This window comes from Tachypleus tridentatus, chromosome 3 (genome assembly GCF_004210375.1).
Source record: "Tachypleus tridentatus isolate NWPU-2018 chromosome 3, ASM421037v1, whole genome shotgun sequence".
Classification (NCBI taxonomy): Eukaryota; Metazoa; Arthropoda; class Merostomata; order Xiphosura; family Limulidae; genus Tachypleus; species Tachypleus tridentatus.
The window spans coordinates 22,490,417-22,514,392 of record NC_134827.1 but is presented as its reverse complement, the minus strand read 5'-3'; the positions used below and the strand labels follow the sequence as shown (position 1 = coordinate 22,514,392).

General features: G+C 29.8%; 2 protein-coding genes across 15 annotated transcripts in view; both read left to right on the top strand.

Annotated features, from left to right (window-relative positions):
* LOC143246519 (polycystin-1-like protein 1) overlaps positions 1-17,378 on the top strand; it is a 352,075-nt gene extending 334,697 nt beyond the window's left edge. For 13 of the 14 annotated variants that reach the window (XM_076493355.1, XM_076493361.1, XM_076493363.1 and 10 more), the window contains 15 exons: positions 181-424; positions 582-666; positions 2,179-2,468; positions 3,106-3,216; positions 3,697-4,056; positions 4,692-4,805; positions 5,103-5,223; positions 5,772-5,873; positions 7,925-8,065; positions 8,584-8,718; positions 10,336-10,566; positions 11,317-11,487; positions 12,969-13,085; positions 15,479-15,540; positions 16,147-17,378. In XM_076493355.1, coding sequence (XP_076349470.1) covers positions 181-424; positions 582-666; positions 2,179-2,468; positions 3,106-3,216; positions 3,697-4,056; positions 4,692-4,805; positions 5,103-5,223; positions 5,772-5,873; positions 7,925-8,065; positions 8,584-8,718; positions 10,336-10,566; positions 11,317-11,487; positions 12,969-13,085; positions 15,479-15,540; positions 16,147-16,606 — 2,744 coding nt within the window. In that variant the 3' untranslated portion in view covers positions 16,607-17,378. The remainder of the gene's footprint in view (positions 1-180; positions 425-581; positions 667-2,178; positions 2,469-3,105; positions 3,217-3,696; positions 4,057-4,691; positions 4,806-5,102; positions 5,224-5,771; positions 5,874-7,924; positions 8,066-8,583; positions 8,719-10,335; positions 10,567-11,316; positions 11,488-12,968; positions 13,086-15,478; positions 15,541-16,146) is intronic. The other variant, XM_076493356.1, reaches the window with a different exon arrangement.
* Positions 17,379-19,152: 1,774 nt separating this feature from the next.
* LOC143247942 (zinc finger BED domain-containing protein 5-like) lies at positions 19,153-23,374 on the top strand. Its single transcript, XM_076496492.1, has 4 exons — positions 19,153-19,278; positions 21,898-22,005; positions 22,296-22,961; positions 23,066-23,374. Exons 1-4 carry the CDS (start codon positions 19,153-19,155, stop codon positions 23,372-23,374), a joined length of 1,209 nt encoding a protein of 402 aa, XP_076352607.1.
* The last annotated feature ends 602 nt before the right edge of the window (positions 23,375-23,976 follow it).

The following is a 23,976-nucleotide window of genomic DNA, read 5'->3' as shown; positions in this document are numbered from 1 at the left end:
ATAGTATTTTTACCCACATCTTTTCAAAAGGTGGAAATATTAAAGTTGGAACCACAACAACAAATCCATTATAAATTAATTGTTATTTCAACTTAATTATATTAATGCAAGCAAATATTCTTTGAGAACTTGAGGGTTAAAACTTAATATTAACACATTAAAGGCATGATTCTTTTTCAGATACCTCAGAGCAAACCTCAAGTGGGTTTGAAGATTGGCAACCTGAAAAGGAAAAGGGAACAGCAGAACTTCAATCAGAAGAAAATACTTCAGAAAATATTAGCAAGTCATTTAAAAAAAATAACTTAGCGTACAGTTATTCACACGTGTCAGTTTTACCATCTTGGGTACATTACATTGGATGGGAGATCATCTTGGTGTCAGTATTTAGCAGTCTGTATTATACACCAGTCTACACATTATGGTAAGTATAAAATATTTCTTTTTATGTTCTTCATAACTATATAAGGCATTAAAATTCATTTTTGAACTCTGAATTGTTATTCCTTACACCAAACAAAATGCATATAAATCCATCTTAAAATATTTAATTCAGCTATTTGTTCTTATCTTTTCTGTAGGTTAAACCCTCTTCAGGTCTTGTGTTGGCTTCAAACATATGTCATCAGTTTGCTTTGTGCTGCTTTTATAATCTATCCTCTGTGGGTCAGTAAAGCATAGTTTATTTGTTGTCCATTAAAAACATAAATATTCATAATAGAAAACTTTATTCTTGTTTTTTTGTTTTGCGGTATTTCACTTTTAACACCTTTTCTTCCAGAGTGTAGCATTATTTTCAGGTGTCTGTTGTACGGAACCTAAGGTTTTTTTTTAAATTATGCTGATTCATATATCTATGTTTGTTCTGTTAATGTTAATCTATTTTTATGCATGATTACTAGTTATCAAATTTAAATTAATCCGAATATAGGTTTACATATAAAAATATATATGTGCTGTTCCTGTATTTTCTGAATTACAATGTAGCACAGATTCTGCTTTCTCCTCATTTAAAAAAAATATATCAAAATTGGTTTATATTTGTAGATTTTATTTATAAACATGTGTTTCTTTTATCTGCTTTATCAGCAGTGATTACACATATTTCTGGAATGGAAAAACTGTCTCCACTTGTGTGACACCTTAGCTGAATTATGATTGATGCACCTTCTCATGTTAACCAATCGTCTTCATTATTTTTCTTACAAAAATTGGCAAAGTAGAAAATTTTAATCTTACATTAAATACCTGAAAAACAGAACAGTTATTGAAACTGTTTCATTTGTTACAATAAGCAAAGTCTAATACAAAAATATTACACTATGTAACACAAATTTTGTTCCTGGATAGTATGTGTTATTTCTGAATTGCTTATGTTGTAACAGTACAGAAATTACCCTTATTCCCTTCAAACTTCGCTTTTGTGACCTGGATAGTGAAATTTAGAAATTAACCTATTTTCTATGTAAAAATGGGCAAATTTGCACATTTTCATTTACATAAGGTCTGAAAAAATGACATATGAATCAAGATTTACATGTATTTATACTAAAGTTATACAGAAATGTTTAGAAATGAGTAGTTTTTTGAGATTTGCGACTGTAATGTAAATCACTTTCACATATCAGCCCCCTGATAAAGTCTCCCATCATGTTTTTTGTTATATGCTTGTAAGTCACAAAAGCAAAGTTTGAAGAGAAAAATAGGTCTTTTCCATTTACTTTAGGCCTAAGCAATTGGGAAATAACACTTTCTGCCCAGGAACAAGAAAAAGTAAAAATTTTGTTACATAGTGTATTAAAAGGAGAGAGAGAGAAATGTGTCAATAAACCAATTACAAAAACTTGAAGTCAAGCCTTCAATAGGATCCACTTCTTTTTTTTGTTAGTTGGTCAAGAAAGATATTCATGTCATTGAAAATAGTTGTATCATATTATGTAAAACCTTTTTTGTTTTATAAGTAGTTAATAGTTCATGTGTTTTAACCATTTATGCTACTTAGTTTGTAATAATAAATTTTAGTGCTGTCTGTCAATGTGTGCTGAAATTTAAAGTCTTGTAAAAGTGAATCATTTTCATTTTTTTATTGTGTTCTTATTGAGCCACTTCAAAATGAATAATCATATGTATACTAAAAGCAAAGTTCTGTCAGCAACTAGTTTTATATGTATATTTCAGGTGTGTCTCTTGTCGCTACTGAAATCCATTTTTGAAATCTTTAATAATCACAAAACAAATCACCACCTATGTGGATGTTGTCGTAATGATCTACAAAAAATGCTTGAAATGAAAGAGAATGTTGACACAACAACATCTGAGCAGCAAGTGAATCCAGTGGTTAATGACAAAGAGGCTTGTAATAGACAACACTTACGATACTTAAGGTATTTACGTCCACCACCAGAAAGTGCACTGATTGAGTCCAGGCTGCAAGCCCAAAAAGCCAGAAAGTTCTGCTTTGCCTTCAGGTAGTAAACTGTAATTCCCTTCATTTTATAATTATTAAAGTAACAAAACTGCTTTAAACTAATTTGAACACTTCCTTCTGACAGAGTGGTATTAACTTTAGTCATTACAGATGGAAAGATGTATGTGTCACATACTAGTTCTTAAACAGTTGGTTGAAAGTAAAGACTTTTGTTGTCTGTTTAACACAATCAAAATAAGAATCAGTTACTGTATCATATATGTTATGTTATCTTGGCAAGATTCACATCATTACGTGTTGAATGTTTTTCCTTCTTGTTTTTTAAGAAATTCATTATGCCTTAATTATTTTTTTACTTAATAGAATTTATTTATTCATTTCAAATAATTTGTGTAGTTTATAGTTTTCTGGTCTTATTAGGGAGTTTTAAGTATTTCTTTCTTCACTACAGATTTAATAAACCATTAACTTGTGTAGAATATTACACACAATCATAAATATAGTGTCAGTGTAAAAACTAATACAATTTTTATGAATTGTAGGTGTAATATATGTAGTAGCTTTATCTTTATTATATTTCAGTTACTTACTGGTGAGTTAACAATCTGCTTATAAACACACGTGTGAGGTAATGTTAAGGATATATGTATATGTATATATTGTTTTCTATTTTCAAGGGGTATATTAAGATTTGTCACTGTTCTTCTTATCCTGGTGGTTGTGGCATATGGTGGTGATTTGTCTTCCCAATTTTATCTGAACAACTCTGTCAAGCAAGCTTGTCTGAGGCATGTTAAACTTATTTAAAATAATAACTTGATATTAATGTTGTAACTCTTCCCAGAATTTTTAAATGTTAAAGGTACAAAAAATAAGGTGTATCGGATCAATGTGCAAACCTGATCAACATCAAAAATCTGATGTGCAAAATGTATAAAATAAGTAATAATATATATTAATTTATTAAAATCAGTTACAAGTAACCTTGAAAGATATTAAAATAAAGTGAAAAAATTATAATATACAAGATGTTTTAATTGTTTGTTCATTTTTCAGATAATTATATTTGAAATATTTAAGGAAACATTTAGTTTTGACTTGTAGTATCAAACAGCTTTATGTTTTATAATTTATGTAGTTTATTCATTTCTAGTATGTTTTATTTTATAAAGTGAAGGTATTTTTTAATGTTTTCTGTTGAATATTAATGCTTATTTATTATTGTAGTGTACATTTAACTTCAATATTCTTGTCTGTATTGTTAACAGAAATGGACTGTATCCTCTGAAACATATTAAAACTTGGGCAAACTGGTGGGATTGGACTCAACATGAATTATTATCTTCTTTTTATCCAAACAATTATAAGCCAGACCCATCCAGACTAGATTTTCCCACTGGTAGTGTATTAGTGGAACAGCCAAGGCTGCATTTGTTTCAGGATCTCAGCCAACCATTTTCTAAATCTCTAGGACTTGGACTGAAGTTTGGACAACAGCTTATGTATTATGGACACTCAAGTCAGTGGAGCGTAGTGAACTATAATTCCTCCTGGGATACACAAAAGTTGTGGGGTCAACATAGCACATACTGGGGTGGAAGTGATGTTGTTAGTTTATCACTTGAAAGGTAAAATAATTGAAAATAAAAAAATTTTAATTTTTTTAAAATTTGCATCTAATCAGAAATGAAATCATCAGTTTAGTTAAATAATCCTAACAAATGTGTCGAATAATTAAAGTGAAACTAGTTAGTCAAAAATATTTGTTATGTTTAGTTACAAACAACTTGAGAAAATGTGTATAAACTAATATTTTTTTAATTTCTAACTTAAATTATTAAACAATAATTTTTCTTTTTTTAAGTAGTATTATGTGAATACATATTTGTATACAGATGTCTGGATGATGTGTTTACTGTTTTAGATAACTTATGAAATGTATATTGTAACCTTTAGTTCATTATTCTTCTTTTGTATTATAATATAAGTGTCAATTTTTAATGAACTTGAATGTAATAAATCTTTGCATGCAGGTTTCTAAAACTAAGAGTTTATGATACATCGTACAACTGTTTTCTTTACTTACCTCATGGCAAATTCTTGAATTTTTTATTACTTTACTTCACTGAATGTTATGCCTCAAGATTTTTATTGTTTCAGGTATTTAGTATGTAACATAAACTGCAATTAGCTCTTCTTCTAGGGACAATCATAAATAAAGTAATAAATAATTAGAATAATTAGTGGATTTCATTTTACATAGGAACCAAGCTAGCATCCAACTTCAACAACTGAGAAATTCTTCATGGTTGAATAGAAACACTCGTGCAGTGTCTGTAGAGTTTCTTTTGTATAATCCTGTGTTTTCCCTTTTCACGTAAGTTTGTTGCTGTAAAATTGTAAATTTTACTTACAGTAATTTTGAATTGTGTAATGTAGATGTAACTTGGTGAGTACAACAAATTCGTTGTAATTTGTCATAAATTCTGGTGAACTGTACCACTTTATGTACTGGTGTGTCTGTGTAACAATTTTTAAGAAATTATGAAAATGGAATTTTGTAGTGTAAGTGTACAAAAAAAACAATTGAGTGAAAAACATGTTTTATGGAGATTTAAGATGTCACTGTTATAACCATAAAAGATTAATGCATTTTATTTTAACATTTTTACAGATCTGTTGTGTTGTTAACAGAATTTCCACCCAGTGGTGGTGTTACAGTTGTTCCTTTTATCTCTTCTACTCGACTGCATAATTATGTGACCCCATGGGACCACTGTATCTTAGCCTGTGAGGTATGATTTTTATGCTGAAACAGCATTTTAAAACTCATCAAATACTTTATTATATATACCTAATCTGCACAGTATCAACTGTTTCTGATTTAGTATATATCAAAATCATGGGTTAAGTCATGCTAATTTTATTTTTCTGTTTTAAATGAAGCATTTGTTAAATTCTTTCAACCTATTCTTTCTAGGCAACAATATATTGAAGTTATTTTACCGTATTATAAGATGTGCATGAGTCATACCTTTTGCTGGATTTTCTAGATTGGGTTAGATGATATACATGTAACTAAGGTTTTAAAATATTCATAAAATCATGTTAAATAGATATGAAAATATATTCCCATTTTTATTAATAAGATGTTTTTTTCAGTTACACACTAAGGTGAGGTTCACTGATTTGAAGACTATTGACCACCTGTGTTAACATTATAATCAGTAATTTTTAACTATAATGTGATTAGGGTAAATATTCTTTTATATTTTAGTTGTTTCATGAGAAAAAATATGTTTATTAATATTTATTTGTCTGTAATATTTTTTGGTTTATCCAGTTTTTGCTGTTCTTAATAATTGGATGGACAATGAAGCAGGAAGTTTGGCACATGTTAAAGCAAAGAAAACAATACTGGTCAGATCCTTGGAATGTTATAAAGGTAAGGGTGCTCTCCTGAGCTCCAATATTTCAGAATTCTAGTGGACTGTTACAAAAGTCATCTTCCTTATTTTATTGTGAGAACAAATTTAAGTATATATTGTATTTTATGCCTTATAAGACACTACATCATGGAAGACATATCCTAATTTTGGAAAGACAGTTCTAAGAAAAAAATATTTTAACTCGGCAACAATCACCTTGATGCAGCCTTGACTTTTTTTCAACCTACTGTGTAAATGCAGTCAAACACATCATATTCTCCACAGTATATAGACAGTATTAGTTAAATTGAATGTTTTATGCTTTGAAAATGCTTGTAATTGGTTGGTAAGTAATGAGATTACAATCTGTGTGAGAGGCCATTTTGAGTAGATCCTAAGCTAACCTCTTGCCTTAACCCATTGCTTTTGTCTTGGAAGATACATGGGGATTTTTCAAGGTATTTTTAAAGAAAACGTGCATCTTACAAGGTATAAAAGGCATACAGTATGACCCTACATTTATATCAAGTAAACAGAGATCATTACTGAAATATTCAAGAATCAGATATCTAGTAGTGTTACAGGTTACTGTTATGTTGCTGCACAATGCTAAAATTAAAAATTAGTTTTTACATCACACTTTCCTGATCTAACATTCAATTTTAAAATTATAATTTTTACCACAATAAATATGTCATTCAGGTGAAAATATGTTGCTCAGTCCATTTTGAATAAATGAAGAATGATCATTCAAGCCAGTAACGAAAGATGTAATAGATATGTAAGAGTAAAATACACAAAATATATATTAATACAGCAGTCCAAAAACACCTTAGTAGTGTATGTAAGTTGGATAATGTACATGAATTCAATGATGTTTTATAATGCATGTATATGTATACACACACACACACCTGTCAGATTTTCTATTCATTGACTTACCCAGATCTACTAACTATTCATTAGGGAAGAAAACTTAAGTTTAAAAAGTGTGGATAGCCTGCTGTTAAAATTGTTTTTCTTCTACTAACTTGTTCTTTGAATTAAACATTCATAAACGAATAGTTATGCACATTATATAAAATTTTATGTATCATGCTTGTCACATTTAGTCATTGCATAAGGAAGTTATTTATTACATCTAGCTAGTGTAATAAAGGACTAAAATTCATTAAGAGTAGAAACATACAAAACAGAAATATTATGTCACAGGAAAAGGTAAAATATATATTAATAGTTACAGCTAACTAGTTTTTGTAACTAGTAAAGAAGACTTTACCTTTTTATTGTGCCAAACAACGTTATTTTTTTATTCTTAATATAGTAACACGTTGTGCCTGAAAAGAAATTATGCCTAAAATGCATATTGGAGTATTTACATTTTGCACTGTAAAGCACATGCAAAGTTTTGTTTTGTTTAGCACATGGCATATTCCAACTAGATGTCCACAGAACCTTAATACTGCCTGTGTAAATGTGACATCTAATGCTTTTGGTCTAGTTCTTCCAATCTTAATTCAACATAGCATTTGAAAATGCTTTTGCCAAAGAAAGTTTGCCAAATGACCAGACTCAGAAAGAGAACTTGTAAAGAGTACAAACTAGGATGACCAGTTCTTAAAAGCAGAAGAAAATTCAACATAAATTTTTAAAAAAATCGTAAATAAGAGAGATTGTTAAAAAGAAAGCTAAAGATTTGTTAGAAAACTGTTTCACTAACATTAATTCTTACATTAAGTTAACAAGTATTAAAAACTATTTGCTTGACAGCTGGAAACTGTGAAGAACAAAAGTTGTTATTTATCTTTTATTTATTTCCATTCTTTGCTCACATGACATCCTGTTGTACTCACTGCACTGAAAAACTTTAACAGTAAAAGCCAATGTTTTATGAGTTATTCAACATGTCAGGTAAATTTAGCAGGAATCTTTCAGGATACTCATTTCAGTTCTTATCTCACACTTACCTATCTGTAACTTCAGAAAAGATCATTGAAATTTAGATATTTCCCATAATACCTCAGGTGAACATTTCTGTCTAATAAATATTATTTATTGTTTTTTATAGGTTGTGTTTTTGATGGTTGGTATCGTCTACATTGTATGTTATATCTACCGATACGTGCTGGTTAAGGAGGCCATGTATGCTTTAAGAAAAGGCTCTGGCTATTCTTTGCCTACCTTTATTCGTCTAGCAGAGTGGAATCAGGTATGCTTTGTTTATTAAAATTGCAGATCGATTATCATCTATCAATATTATATATCATTTATCACTAACTTCATAAAAAGCATTCAGTAAGTAGGTTAAAACTTTGAGATTAATTTGATAAATAATTATGACCCATTACATAAAGTTTCTCATAAAAACTTTTTATTGTCTTAAAAGGAAAGAATAATTTACAAGCAATGTCAAATTTTAAATTTGAATTTTTAATCTGTTTATTTTCTTTGTGAAAACATCTGGAAAGAAATGGTTAAACAGTTTTCACACTTATGAGTATTAAACAGAATCAGTTTTAACTTACATGTTTGCTTTGAAGTTATCAACTGAGCTTTTATATTTAATTCCTTTTGCACTATGTTATCTTCTTGTAAAATATATTTTGTAAAATAAAAAACAAGGATAAAGTGCAACTTGACATGTATTGTGAATATAGACAAGTTTTGGTTTGTTTCAACTACAGTAGTATGCATAAATATCAGGCTAATACACCTCTCTTTCCACAGATAATACAAGGACTAACAGGACTTTTAATTTTTATTCACCTCATTTCAAGTATTTCTCTGCTCAAACTTAATACCACGTTCAAAAAGTCCCTCTACGCTCTACGAACTGTTTCAAAACAAATGTTTTTGCTGGGAGTAAGTAACTTTGGATTAGACAGTAAGATTAAATGTGAAATTTATTAAACTGCATTTGATGGTCTCAATAATTTTAAATTAATGTAGCTCTCACTTAGAATAACAGTATTGTACAAAAATGTTAAAATTATAACTTAAGAATTAATTGCATGAGATAATGTCCGATGTTTGAATTCTCACATAATTGTTCTATAAAAAGTATTAATGACCAGAAAGTTATTTTTTCAATGTTTAATACTGTATGAATTTAGTTAAATTGTTCTGTTTAAATTTCTAAAAAAGGGAAAAATAAAATATTTTTAAAGGGTACATATCCATAAACTATCATGACATGGTGTAGTCAGGTAAAAGTGATTTTCCATAGAGCGATGAAGGATGTCCACTGAATAACAGTTTGAAACCAACAAAGTTTGTAAAAAATATATAGGTTTGACACAGTGTGAAAATCAATGAACAATCGTTATTACATAACACAAACAGCATGTTTCTGTTAGCTTAGATGCTGAACATCACCTCTTCTGTACCATTAGATGTTTCCTCCATCGACTGAATGAGTTGAAAATATATAACCAGACTCTCACCTTTGAAAGTATATACCACACATTTTAAATCTTAACATTCATTACTTCACAGGTGATGTTGTATTTTCCAGAATATCTAGCAACAGGTCATTTTTTACTTAAAGAAACATGAGAGCTTGTAACCTCAAGGCATCACCTGACCTACCATTAAAGGACACACCTGACTATATTCTTGCTCAAAGTAAAGTATTTCATCCATGTATTTCATAGGGAAAACTGGTGATAAATAAAGAGAATAACAAAAGGAAGAAAGGCAACTAGGGAAACTCAACTTACTGACTTTCTTGACCATATGTATTAGAATATCTGGAAAATTTCTAATGAATACTACATTAAAATAAGAAAGTAGAAATGCGTAGTTTGTTTATATTGTACAATGATGTGATTACTTTGACTGAAAAAAACTATGTTCTAGTACTTCATTTTTATTTTATTTTCATGTGTACTTGTATTGTGTTCCATAATACTGTGGTATACATCCATGTAGTTACTTCAGTGTAACAAAGATGGAATGTTATATAATTCAAATAATTCACATATCTGAAACGTATAGAATATTACAGTCAATTTGGTTTTCTACTTTTCTGCTTGGACTTTAAAGAATTTTTGTGATCTAATTGTGATAATGATCTAAAAATTTTTAAACAGTTGTTTTACATTCATATGGGTTTTTGAAGTTAAAACATAACTGTGAGATATGATATTTTATGATGTTTTGTTATAATAAGACTTCAGAAGGCTGATTTGCTAAATTGTCTTGTGTGTTTAAATATGAAAGATGTTAAATATGATTGTGGTGAAGCTTTATTTATTTATTTTTATTTCTAACCCTTTCTCTGCAAGCTTAGTTAATAATTTTTATCATGTACTCACATTTAAGATGTTTGGAAAAGAGATTATATCCTGTACTTCCTGAATAATAAGTATTTATGTAAAAGTTCAATGACTAATTTTAACCCCCTTCTTGGAATTTAATGAATAGTGCATGGAGTTTCTCAGTTACGTAAAAATATATTTTGTATTTATTTCTTTACAGGGTCTGTATCTTTTCCTGGTAATTGGTTACAGCTTTCTCAGCCCTCTGGTATCAGGTTCTGGCAAAACTATTAGATATCACCCATTACTAGTGTCACTAACTTTGGTGGAAGCTCTTTTGAATAGAAACAAAAGTGAAGTAACCTTTGACACCCAAACACCTTGGGGTCAGGTCATCACACTACTTCTTGTCTGTGGTGTGTTTGTCATCTTCTTTTTCACCTTCTCCTTGGTAAGTACCTTGCACAACATGGTCTTAACCCAAACTGAGTCTGTATCTATTTAACATGCAGAAAATTTGGAAGTACTCTTTTAAAATTGTATTCCAGAACTCGGTGTTTTTTACACATGATAAATCTAGAAATATTCATTTTTTATTACTTTAAAAAAGTTTCAATAGATTATTCTGTTAATTTGTTTAAAATCATCTTTCCCCCACATTGGTTACTTTTCACTCCTTGTTCATCGCTGTGTGTGTGAAATATTGTCGTATATTTCTTTATGTAATATATCACACAATCTGTATCAAATGTTACTAAGCATCAGAGAGAAGTTAAGTGCTACATCTACTATTAGCCTGGTGACTATCACCTTTAAACTTACGTAATACAAATTTTATTCAGGGTATCTTGAAATAACGTTTAACACGTGTTTTGTGTATTAAAAACCAACTATTCAGATCACTGGAAAAAGATAACTTACTTTTATTAATAGCTGTTTTTATGAAAAGCCTTTTTTTTATTAAATTAATTTTAAAAATCATTTACTCATTTCAATTACTTGCTTCAGAACTAGGTTTCATATTTTTCTTGTTATTAGGAAAAACATGTTTACACCAGTAGTAAACAAACCTACTTATGTCAAGCACTTGAATTAATTTTGTTTGCAGGAGTTAGAAGTGTAGTAATAAAAATGAGTTTGTAGTTTATATGAACATATGTTAACATTAATAATATGTTAGTTACTACTGTTTTGTTTTTAGATAAGAGTTATTCTAATTGCTGCTAAAAGAACTACAAAAACTTGCGAAGGAGCACAGCTGACTGTGTCGGAAGTACCTCAGCTTTTCAGAAACTTAATGTGGTCTTTACTTGGCTTCTCAAAATCAGAATCTGAAGTTCAGAAGAAAATTGAACAACCATCTGTTCCTACAGTAAGTAGTTTCTGTTTGATATGATTATCTGAAACTTAGTGATTCTCTTCATTCTTATATTAACAAATTATTGTATTTTAAGAATACTAGTGTATCAACTGTTTATTTATTTCAGTAGCTTTATCATTAATATTAGAAACATTGTATAATTGAATTTGTTGTTGTCAGACACAAGATTTTTTAGACTGAGTTAATATATTTACTCCTATGCACAAACAGTGTAGTTAAAATGCATCAATAGGACATACATCCTTATTCCATTACTTGTTGTATTAGTGTATTATTTTCATATTTTGGAACGATTTTTCAAATAAATATTAAAAAAACCATTAAAATTAACAAACAAAAAAATCAGAATAATAAAAATATGGATCCTTTAACTGAACAAGTAACAAGGTAATCCATCACCTTTCATAAGTCACAAAGTATGTCTGTTTACTATTGCTATATTGTAAAATGTTCTATCTAAACTTGTACTGTGAAACTGTTTCAGCACTTATATTGCTTATTTTAAATGTTACTATAAACATGTTTAGAACAGGTGTCACTTAAGCCTTTTTACAAGCATGAATAATTATAGAGCAAATTGAATTATAACACTTCAGTTTTTCTGTATCCATCTATCTTGTAAGCTTACCCTTTTTTGCATATAAACTTATACAAAGTTTTTTTTAAAGAATTAAAACAGGTTTGTTTTTGCTGTGTAATAGTGTAATTTCAAATGTATATATGTATGTAAAAAATTGTTTAATAGATCAGTTACTGTTGAATTATGATTAACAAAACTGAGCTATGTCACTAAATGTATTATTAATATTGCAAAACTAATTTTAAATGTAAATTTTTTTATGGTTGATTAAGTGTATTTGATTATAAGAGTTTCAAAGATTTTCTCCACACTGATATGTTTATGTATGCTATGCTTACTTTCTATACATGCATCTGGTTGTAAGTTCCGCAGGAGATAGAAAACATATTTAAGCATTATCATTACCATCGATTTTATATTTCTTATATTTTTTGGTTTGTTTGTAACTAGTTCAAAAGCTTCATACAATAATTCAACATTAATATTTAGTGGTCATTGTATTGTACACAGATAATTTTCTTCCCTACACATAAGTTATAAGGCCTTTATGTTTTATGAATAATAAACATACAACCAGAAACTATAAAAGTATTATAAAATTATGTCAATATTTCAAACAAATCTAATAAGAACAAAACAACTATTATCATGGTTAGTATGCTTCAAGTGTGATGGTTGAGAGTATGCAATACAGTTCAACTGTTTAGGAACAATGTTTTGACCTGGTTATTGCTTGTGTAACTTAAGATTTGCATGCAGTGAAGATGGAAATGGAATAGGTTCACTAGATCAAAACGTTTGTTATAATTTTCTGTCAGGATCTTTCTTCCCATTACCAATTTAAAGGTGAGGTTAATAACCTTCAAGCTAATTTATAAATGTGTTTTTTTAGGAATTTCTTCTTTTTGAATTGGAGGGACTAGTTGATAACCTTTTAGAAAGAGCAAATAAACTATATTATGATCATGAAGATTTTCTCGACTTTGCTGTGGATGACGATCAACTTGTGGTAGTTTTGTTTGTTTTTTCTCTTATGTGAAACAGTTGTACTTGATAGGTTAATGATACACATGACAACACTAAGCCTAACAAGTTATTTACTAAAGTTTAAGAAAATATCGTTATTTATTGCTTACTAATAAGTATCACTGTCTCATGCTGGCTTTTTTATGTTCTTTTCACTGAAGATTAACACGGCCTTTATAATTAGTTAACGTTAAGACAACACTTGTGTAAGTTTTATATGCAGATGTCTTAAAGATGTAAAAACTAATATTTAATATTACACAATAAATTTATTAAACTATGACTGTCCTCAGTCTCAAAATACAGTAAAAAAATTGTTTTACTTTGTAATGTTTACTGTGTAAGAATAAAACACTGTTAGACTGGGAACAGCCTCATCCACTCTACATGTTTCAATGTCTAAGTGCATTGTCATCACAAGTGCAATATTTTGCACCAGTTAATGTGTATGTATAGAATTTCATACCATCTGTTAACATTTTCCCCTAGTTCTTCATCCTTTTGAATACTTTAAGATTAACTTTATTGCATTTAATAATCTCGGTAAATACACAGATATTATTATTATTAACCATTGATTACCTGCAAGTTGTGCTAAAATAAGTTTTTTCAGCATTGAATCAAGTGTTAAGTTTCATAAGTATAATCAGCTAAAAGCAAGATCTAAAATTTATTCTGTATTTTAAACTTTGTTTACAAAAGACAAACTATGAGAAATTTAAAATGGAAAATAAATAAATATGAGAGAAATATTAAAATAACACTGATCTAACCTTTAGCTGTATGTACTAATGAAACTAATCATTTGATTCAATGGGAAAGACTGTTATTTTAGTGCAGCCTGCAAAACATCAGTTGTAATAATATCTGTGTATTTATTGAGATCATCAAATGTTAATAAAGATAATTTTAAAGTGTTCAATAAGGATGAAAACATGGAAGAAATGTTGTTTATTATTAACTTGCATGTAAATTTGGCTGTGCAATTTTTGAAACCGTTTATAGCTATCAGCTTGTGCAAAATATTGCATTCCTGGTGACGACACATCAAAACACACAAAGTGTATGAGGCTGTTGCCAGTCTCATATTATTTTATCTTCATACCAAAACTTAAGTAAAATAATTTTTTTATTCTATTTTTCGACTGGGTCAGTCTTAAATATTTAGAGTATATTATTAAACATTGTTTTTATTTATTTAATACACCTGTATGACTACAATCAGTGTTAAATACAGATTTGATATGTAAATTTAATAAGTTTGCTGGAACTGATTTGTAAACTGAATTGTTTAAAGTACCTACTAAAATCAAAAATTAAATTATAGATATTATTATTTTAGTTTCAAATCAAAATTAAACAACTAAGTTTTCTTTATTGCACAGCTTTAGAATATCTACAAAAAATCAGTGAAAATTAATTTATAAGTTTCATTGTTTTTATAGAAGATGCATGAAAATTAGGTCTACATTATTAGAATCAAAGTAATTTTCAGTTTGAAAGGTTTGCTTCAGTAGATTTAGATTTATTTAAAAAGGTGTTAGTTAATGTTGTATTTTCAAGACATGCTATTAATATAGATTATATATTTTTAGGAATAATGGTACAAAGTATATTCAGTAGCATAGTTGTGCTTTTCATAATATAGAATATCATATTTATTTAAAATAACCTCCTTTAATCAAAATTTAAAAGAAAAATACTTTTCTAGACTTCTTGTATTTTCTAATTATTCTAATAGGTACTTAAATTATTTTTATAATTTCATCAAAATCTAAGCTTCAGTGTAATATTCCTAAAGCTATAGAATAATTAAAACTATCTTTTACACTATGTAACACAAATTTTGTTCCTGGATAGTATGTGTTATTTCTTAATTGCTTATGTTGTAACAGTACAGAAAATGGCCATTATTCCCTTCAAACTTTGCTTTTGTGACCTGGGTAATGAAATTTAGAAATTAACCTATTTTCTATGTAAAAATGGACAAATTTGCATATTTTCATTTACATAAGGTCTGAATAAAACAACATACGAATCAATATTTACATGTATTTATACTAAAGTTACACCAAAATGTTTAGAAGTGAGAAGTTTTTCAAGATTTGTGACTGTAATGCAAATCACTTTCACCTATAAGCCCCCAAATGTAGTCTCCCATCATGATTTAATTATATGCTCCCAGGTCACAAAAGCAAAGTTTGAAGAGAAAAAATAGGTCTTTTCCATTTACTTTAGGCATAAGCAATTGGGAAATAACACTTTCTGCCCAGGAACAAGAAAAATTAAAAATTTTATTACATAGTGTAATAATAACATAGAAGAAAATTATAAAGGCAAAATGGCAGTATTAATTATAAAATATTTTCTATCCAGGAACCAAAAAATGATACCAGTGATGAGATGGAAAGGTTAACACAAAGTAATATTGATTGCAGGTGAGCATCATGTTCTTTGAATGTATTTTATTTAAACAAATGAATTTCAGATTTGTATAACGAAAAAAAATTAACTTTTAATAATCATAATGCTCTCTAACATAAAGAAATTCTGGTGATCTGACTGATCACATATGAATGGACATTAATGTATGTATAACCTATTCCTTAATTTTTCTCACAAAGTGTAATGATAAAGATATAGATTTGTATATGTGGCTTTCAATATTAAAATGTTATTCATTCACTGTCATATGAAAAGTATGAAAAGTTAAAAACTGTATAAATTACTCTAATCTTAAAACTTTTAATGTTTTTAATATACTTCAGTTTCTAATTAGACAGTGAATACCAGTTGTGGTACATCACAATTGGTAGACCAAATCTAAATCTCAACTGCCCCCAAATGGTGTTCCTAGTGTCTCACTTTATATCACACTTGTGTGATACATTAGTCAGTCTATGTAATGTTATTAGAATGAAAAGACTGTACCAATAAATTTAAAATACTCTTCAAGGAATTGGTTTTACCTCACAAAATATTTTATTTTTTGTTGTCTAAACTATTTATAAAACATCTAAACTTGTAATCTAAATTCTTTTCAGTGAGCCTAAACATTTCAACTTAGCACAAGGACAGCAGAAAAAATGGGCTGATGAAGATAGTGTTTCATCTTATGAACCTATGAGCTCTTCTGCCAGTTCGGGCTCCCAGGTAGTAACTGTACACCACCACTTTCCTCCAACTAACCTTGGAAAACCACAAATTAAAGTGTATCCAGCAGTTACCAAGGCAGAAAAGAGGTCAAACCAGTTAGCTGTAGAAACAAGAAACAAATCAATTCTTTCTCATCAAGGGTCCAAAGTGTCTTTTACAAGTAACCAGTCAAGGGTTCGAAAAACAAAGACATTTCAGTTTCAAGGTTCTACTTCTTCTCTAGAATCTAACTCCCTTCAGCAAACATCAAACAAAGAGGGTTTCATGGTTCGTAAAACAAAGTCTCGTGGAAAAGGAAAGAACAAAGAACTTATTCTGGACTCAAATGTCCTGGAAAATTTTAGTTGAAATGAAACTGGGATGGAGGAATGTAAACTTTCTAAACATTGATCACAAGTTTGGTTACTATTCCACCATTTTCAATCTTTGTCTCCTTTAGTGCTATGAATAACTAATTTGGTACAAAGAAGTGTTAAAAAAATTATACCTGAAGTGACCTTACATATTCTTATTTTACTCATTAAGTATAGAATATTTTACAAACTAAAATGAATAGATAATCAACTTTAAAAATGCACCTTTTAAGTTACATTTTAACTTGAATTGCTCCATATTAAATACCAAAAAGTATCAATTTTATAGCAGTAATTTTTATATATTGCTATTTTTCCAGAAATTGGTATAAAACATGGGAAACATAAATTATATTTTCATTCACCAACATCCACTATGTTCCTTTACATACCCATTCTTTGTAATAGGTAGAAATTCCCAGTTATGTATTATATTTGTGGTTTTACTTTCAAACCTGAAACTACATTTTTGATTTGGCAGCTTCAACTAAGGGTAGTGCAATTTCTAAACTACATGAACTGTGCCAAATATATTTTTTATAGCATTTAAGTGTTCTTTATTATAGTGTAAATCGTGCATTAGTTTGTGTGAGATCGTTTTATATGGGGTGAAACATAACTCCTTTTTGTCTGCTTGTCATATGAATAGATTAGTTGAATGATCCTACCAAAGATATTTTTTGTTGCAACTTTCTTAAACATTTATTATATTTTGTCAAAACAATATTGTTTTTTAAATAAAGTTTTGATCTTCCTGTGTTTTCAAACTTGTTTGCTGCAATCTACTTATTGTTGTACAAAGACTGATTTAAAAAAAAAAACTTGCCATACATTCCAGTGGCTTTGTGTATGTTATAGATCATTGCGATCAAATACAATTATGGGTAGTAACATATGATATCCTGTTAGTACAGTTGTACTGGTATGTTCATTTGATTTTCATCTCTTAGTTTCAATGCCACAGCATACCCTTAGTATTGGTTTTGGCTACAATGTTAACATTCTTCTGCTCTCCACTAGCATATGATGAGCCATTAAACTCTATCATATTCTTATGTCCATCCTGTTTCACTGTAACAGGCAGTTTTATTGTACACACTGTTCATATTGTTTTTTTTTTTCTTGTTGGTAAAATGTCATTGATAGACCAAAACATAACTTGTTGATCTTGCACAAGATTAAAATTAATTTTATTTGTCATTTTATCTGTTCTGATAATCCCTTAACATAAGGTTTAGTTGTTTTGGAGCAAAGTTACATTGGACTATCTGCTATGTCCACTGTGAGAACCTTTGCATTGCAACTCCATGAGCTTACTGCTGTCCCATGGAGGAACTTTATATAAGGAATTGCTATAGGGGTACATTTTAAAATCTGATCTTTGGTTTTTGTTATATCATTTTGCTCAATAAAATTGTTGGAGTACACATTTTCTTTCAATACATTTATGATATACTGGTTTTCCTTAACACAATTGATTCATTTAAACAAGTATTTTTGAGATCGGTTCTTCTCTGTTAGGAAGAATTAAAATCAGTATTTTTCTATATCTGAACTAGAGATTGTCTGAAAATGTTTTTCAAGTCTAATAATGCTCTATTCAGTTGAGTACAATGTAATAAATTGGCTGAGTTATGATGTACTGCAAGGTCTTTTAGAATGATCCTGGTGCTCCAAATTGTTTGTAGAAATATTCTACATGCATCCTTGTAAACTTTGTAAGGGTTACTAAGTAAATAATACTAAGATCTGATTTAAATAGCAGACATTTTCCATACAAGTACTCCAAAACTAGAAAATTACAATATAAATTACACTATGTAACAACATTTTTACTTTTACTTGTTCCTGGGCAGGATGTGTTATTTTCCAATTGCTTAAGCCTAAAGGAAAAGATCTATTTTTCTCTTCAAACTTTGCTTTTGTGGCCTGCATAATGAAATTTTCAAATTTACCATTTTCCAAATATTGCAGGTAGATTTAGTACTGAGTAGTTAATAGAGAATTTTCTCAAACTTACAAGAACTTTCTAGAATGTTGTCAAACTTAAGAGAATTTTCTAGAACTTTCCATAGTAATATATATACATACAGGGCCTCACCACTTCACTTAAGTTCTAGCTGCCCAAGTGAACACACAGACCTATCTGATTTTATCAGAGATGGCATCAAGAAGCTGCAAGCATTCTCCATACACATCCTGCTACGTATGTGGCCAATTTAGCAAGACAATAGCAAAAAAGTATTCTGTGACAGCATCTGCTAAAATGTGTGAAGCCTACAAGGCATATTTCAACATGTCTGTTGGAGATCAAGACAAACCCTGGGCACCTCATTTTACCTGCTAGCACTGAAAAAAAAACAACTCTAGAAGGTAAGACAGACAATTTTTACTTGCTTGAATAGTAAGATTTTATATTATACAAAGTTTAGACCTTTTAAAATTCAGTGCACCTCAAAGAGGAATACAACAGTGTCCAAGACCTTGCTAGAAGCCTTCAAGTATGATGATTATGGCTGGGAGGTTATTGGAGACTTCAGAATGGATGGTAACATTCTTGATGAGTCTCCAAGGAAGCTTTACAAAGTTTCCTTGTTATCTTTGCCTTTGGGACAGCAGGGACATCACAGCAAAGTACAACAGGAAGCACTGGGCATAATGTCAAGTGTAAGCCACTCACTATTGGACCTCCAGAAGGTGTTGTTCCCACCATTGCACATAAAATTGGGTCTTATGAAACAATTTAGCACAGCTCTTGGTAAGAAGTCTGCAGCCTTCAAATACCTTTGAGACTTCTTCCCTCAGCTGGTTGAAGCAAAGGTCAAAGCTGATGTCTTTGTTGGACCACAAATAAAGAAGATCCTGGAGTGCACAGAATTCCCCAAGAAGCTCAGTAGAAAGGAAAAAAAAAAGCTTTGGGTAGCTTTGTTTCAGTGGTTTGGGGCTTCTTGGGCAATTACAAGGCCAAAAATTACATGAAATTGGTAGAGGCTCTGGTGAAAAACTATGGCAAAGTGGGCTGCAGGATCTCCCTGAAAGTCCATATCCTTGATGCTCATTCTGATAAATTAAACAACAACATGGGAACATACTCAGAGGGGCAAGGCAAGCACTTTCAACAATATATACTGGACTTTGAATGCTGCAACTACCATGGAGAGTATAACAAAAACATGATGGGAGACTATTTGGGGGCTGATATGTGAAAGTAATTTACATTACAGTTGCAACTCTCAAAAAACTCACTTTTGTATAACTTTAGTATAAATACATGTAAATCTTGATTCATATACTGTTTTATTCAGATCTTATGTAAATGAAAATGTGCAAATTTTAACCATTTTACATAGAAAATAGGTTAATATCTGAATTTCATTATACAGGTCACAAAAGCAAAGTTTGAAGGGAATAATGGCCATTTTCTGTACTTTTACAACATAAGCAATTAAGAAATAACACGTTCTACCCAGGAACAAAATCTGTGTTACATAGTGTTTTCTTCTTTGCTGACAATTATGGGTATATCAATGCTAATGAAAACATTTTTTTTATTATACATTTAATAATATTTAACACATTAGCCTTTATTTATAGTTTCAAAATGTTTTGTACAAAATAGCTTTGCATATTTATAGCTCTCCTGATATTAAAGGACCTTGAGAAACATTTGCTCATTACAACTAAAAAGTCTGACATCAAATTTATTAATAATCTTAATATATTTTGTTATAAGCTGTAATTAGTCCCATCACTAACATGCAATCAAGTGCCAGTAATGTTTCTATAGTTAATAGGTTAACCACCCATACTTAAGTTAAAATCACTTTATTTCTTATTTTAAAACAAATCTGAGAATGAGGATAGTGCAATCCATCATTGTGAAATACTGAATGAATTATATGGTTAATATTCTAAAACCAGTAAACAGCACAAGTGTATGGTACAATGTGTTTTAGAGCTATAGCAAATCTATGAGCTGTCTGTTGTGTCCACTACATGAAATTTAACCCTGAATGTTAGCAGATGACAGCTCAAAAATGGTTATTTATTCCTTATATATTAATAAGTTCCCTAGTTTAATTTTCTTATTACATTATATAAAAAAAACATTAACTACAACTTAATTCATTTAACTGCTTTGCATAAGTAATATCTATAAATATTATAATTTATATTACCAGTATAAAAGAACAAACTCTGAATGCTAACATTTTTATATTTAAAGCTACTGGATTTGAGGTAAAGAAAACAAAGTCCTGAGCTTGTTTAAATAAAATCATTCAAGTTTCTTTCATCTTTCTGTAACACTATAGGAAAAGAAAGGGGTACTGATACACTGTTGTGGTTTACTATTTAAACTTACCTTTTGACAAACCAAAAAAAAATTACATCAGATTTTCTCAAAAGCACGTCTTAGTACGTTAATAAACATAAAAAAATTGGTAATTAATTAGATGTTCATACAGGTACTAGCCATGGAAATACTTGATATACCATTAGAACCTAACACTTTTCTATATAATTCCAAACATGTTTATAATTACTTTAACCCTGCATTAGTCTTCTGTAAAATATTTCCATAGCCACTCATCTGGGGTCCAAGCAGACCCCATCACAAAAAAAAATTAACTTAAAAATATATATAAATAATAATAAACTATTACATCGGAAACAAATACTAACAATCAAAATCTTCATTATTAATCAATAAACGAACATTGAATGTTGCATTACTTAATTTCTGTAGTGCATATTGGTGTACAACAGACATATTAACACTGGAAATGAATATTATAAAATATGTTGATTTCATTAAACACTTAATGTTTCATTTTAGATCTTTTTCAGGAGCATTCACTGAAATGGAAACTGACAGTACAGAACTTCTAAAGCAGGGTTTTCAATCTGGGGGAAATTTTAGGGTTTCAGGGGAAAATTGGGACCATAGATGGGCAGGCTCAAACTGTTGGAATACTGATCTTTCTACAAACTACAATCTGTAGATTGGTTGTTTGTTTTTCATTTAATCTGCAACATTCAATAAAGATAAATATTACACTTTTTTATCTGTGGAAATATTCCATTTATAGTTATTTTTTGTTTTTTTAGTCACTGAATTTGGAGCCAATGACAGGTGTCAAAAAAAAGAGGATACAATGATTCATATGTTCAACATGGATTCATATCCATCATCATCAATAGAGAAGAAAGGCCTCAATGTGTTATTTGTAACAAAGCTTTGTCAAATGATTCTATGAAACTAACAAAGTTGAAAAACGTTTGCAGAATATTCATCCTCAACACAAGGACAAAAGCTTTTTTGAACATTATGGCAATGCTCTCAAAAAGATGAAGCTGGATTCAACAGGGGCATTCAAAGAAATGAACCAAAAGGTTATTGAAGCTTCTTATGTCATAGCACTGGAGATAGCAAAGCATCAAAACCACATACAATTGGGGAAACTTTGATTAAACCTTGCACTCTCAAAATGGTAGAAATTGTCTTAGGAAATGGATTGGAGAAAAAACTTCCAGCAGTTTCACTATCAAACAGTTTTGTTCAAAGGAAGATCAACATGGCCATTGACATCAAAAATCAAGTTATGCATAAGATCAAGTCTGCAGCATTTGGCATATTTTCAATTTAACTTGATAAATCAACTGATGTGGCATCGTGTTCCCAGTTGCTGGTATTTGCAAGATATGTTCACTCAGGTTCTTTTTGTTCTCCTCTTGAAACAACTACCAAGGCTTCAGATATTTTGGAAAAGGTTTCATCTTTCATTGAATCAGAAAATCTTTTATGGGATAATGTCTGTGGGTGTTGTACAGATGGAGCACCAGCTATGTTAGGGACAAATTCTGGATTTCAAGTCTTTGTGAAAATGCAAACTCCAAAAGTGAAAGGCATTCATTGTATGATCTATCATCAGGCACTGGCCTCAAAAACACTTCCAGCTCCACTAGAGAAGGTTTTGGATCAAACAATTCAAATTGTGAATTTTGGCAAAGGAGGAGCTCTCAATTTGCAACTTTTCAGCCAGTTATATACTGACATGGATGCAGGCCATTGTCATCCTCTTTTCCACACAAATGTTCAATGTCTTTCAAGAGGAAATGTAACTGAGCAAGTATTTGAGCTTAGAGATGAGCTCAAATTATTTTTTGAACTTCAGGGTAAGATGGAATTTTTTGCCTGGCTGGAATGGATCATGCACCTTGCCTGTTTGGTTGATATTGAGCAGCTGAATAAACTGAATCTTCAGATACAAGGAAGGAATAAAAACATCATAAAATTCATGGAATCCTTAAAAGCTTTCATGAGCAAGCTGGAAAATTGGAAGAGAAAGGTCAAGATTAAAAAATGTTGCAATATTTGAGAAACTCATCAATTCTTGTTACTGGTGGTGAAGAGGAAGTGCTTCCAAAATTTGCAAAAAATGAACTTTTGCAGCATTTGACAGCACTGGAAAATGAATTCAGATATTTACCTGAACTTAGTGAGGAAGAGTTGAATTTAGTGCAAAATCCATTTAAATTGTTAGTTGAAAAAGTTCTTAATGATTGTCAAGATGAATTTCTGGAGCTGAAGACTTATTTGGGAGCAAGAGCTATATTCAATGAGAAATCAATTGCAGAATTTTGGCCCTTGATGTGCAATTCCAATCCAAAAGTGGCAGCAAAAGCTATCCATGCATTGCTTCCATTTGTGTCGATACATCTTTGCAAATCAGACTTCAACTCTCTTACAAATGGAAACTAAGCAACATACTTAAGTAGATTGGAGGTTGAAAATGACTCATTTTTGTGCCTTTTCAAGCGCTCCTCATGCATCCAAGAACTAGCAGAGAAAAAACAATCACAGGTTTCTCATTGACTGTGATCTTCATCAAAATAAAATGAATTACAATACCCTGGTATTCTATTGAACTTTTTGTTTATTAAAGTATGCTTCAGTGACTTTAGTCTCTTAAGATATTAGTTGCGAATATAAAGAACACTTTGTTTTCAAGTTTTAAAATCCATCAACATTCTCTATTGCTATTAAATTTGTAACACTACATTATAAAAATAATCTAAGTAAATAAATAAATAAATATATATGTACTAATATTGAAAAATAAAATATTTCAATATTATATACATATTATGTAGAATGCACCTTTAGAGTCAATCTTGAAAAAGGGTAAATGACATTCTGACATATGGTGAAAAGAGTGCATGGGGGCAAAAAATGTTGAGAACCACTGTCCTAAAGCTATTAACTGCATCTTATGTGTACTTGGGTATATGTTTACAGATTCTATAATAAATTTGCATGTCTGTGTACATGCTATTAAAATTTAATGTACAGTTTTTCTACCT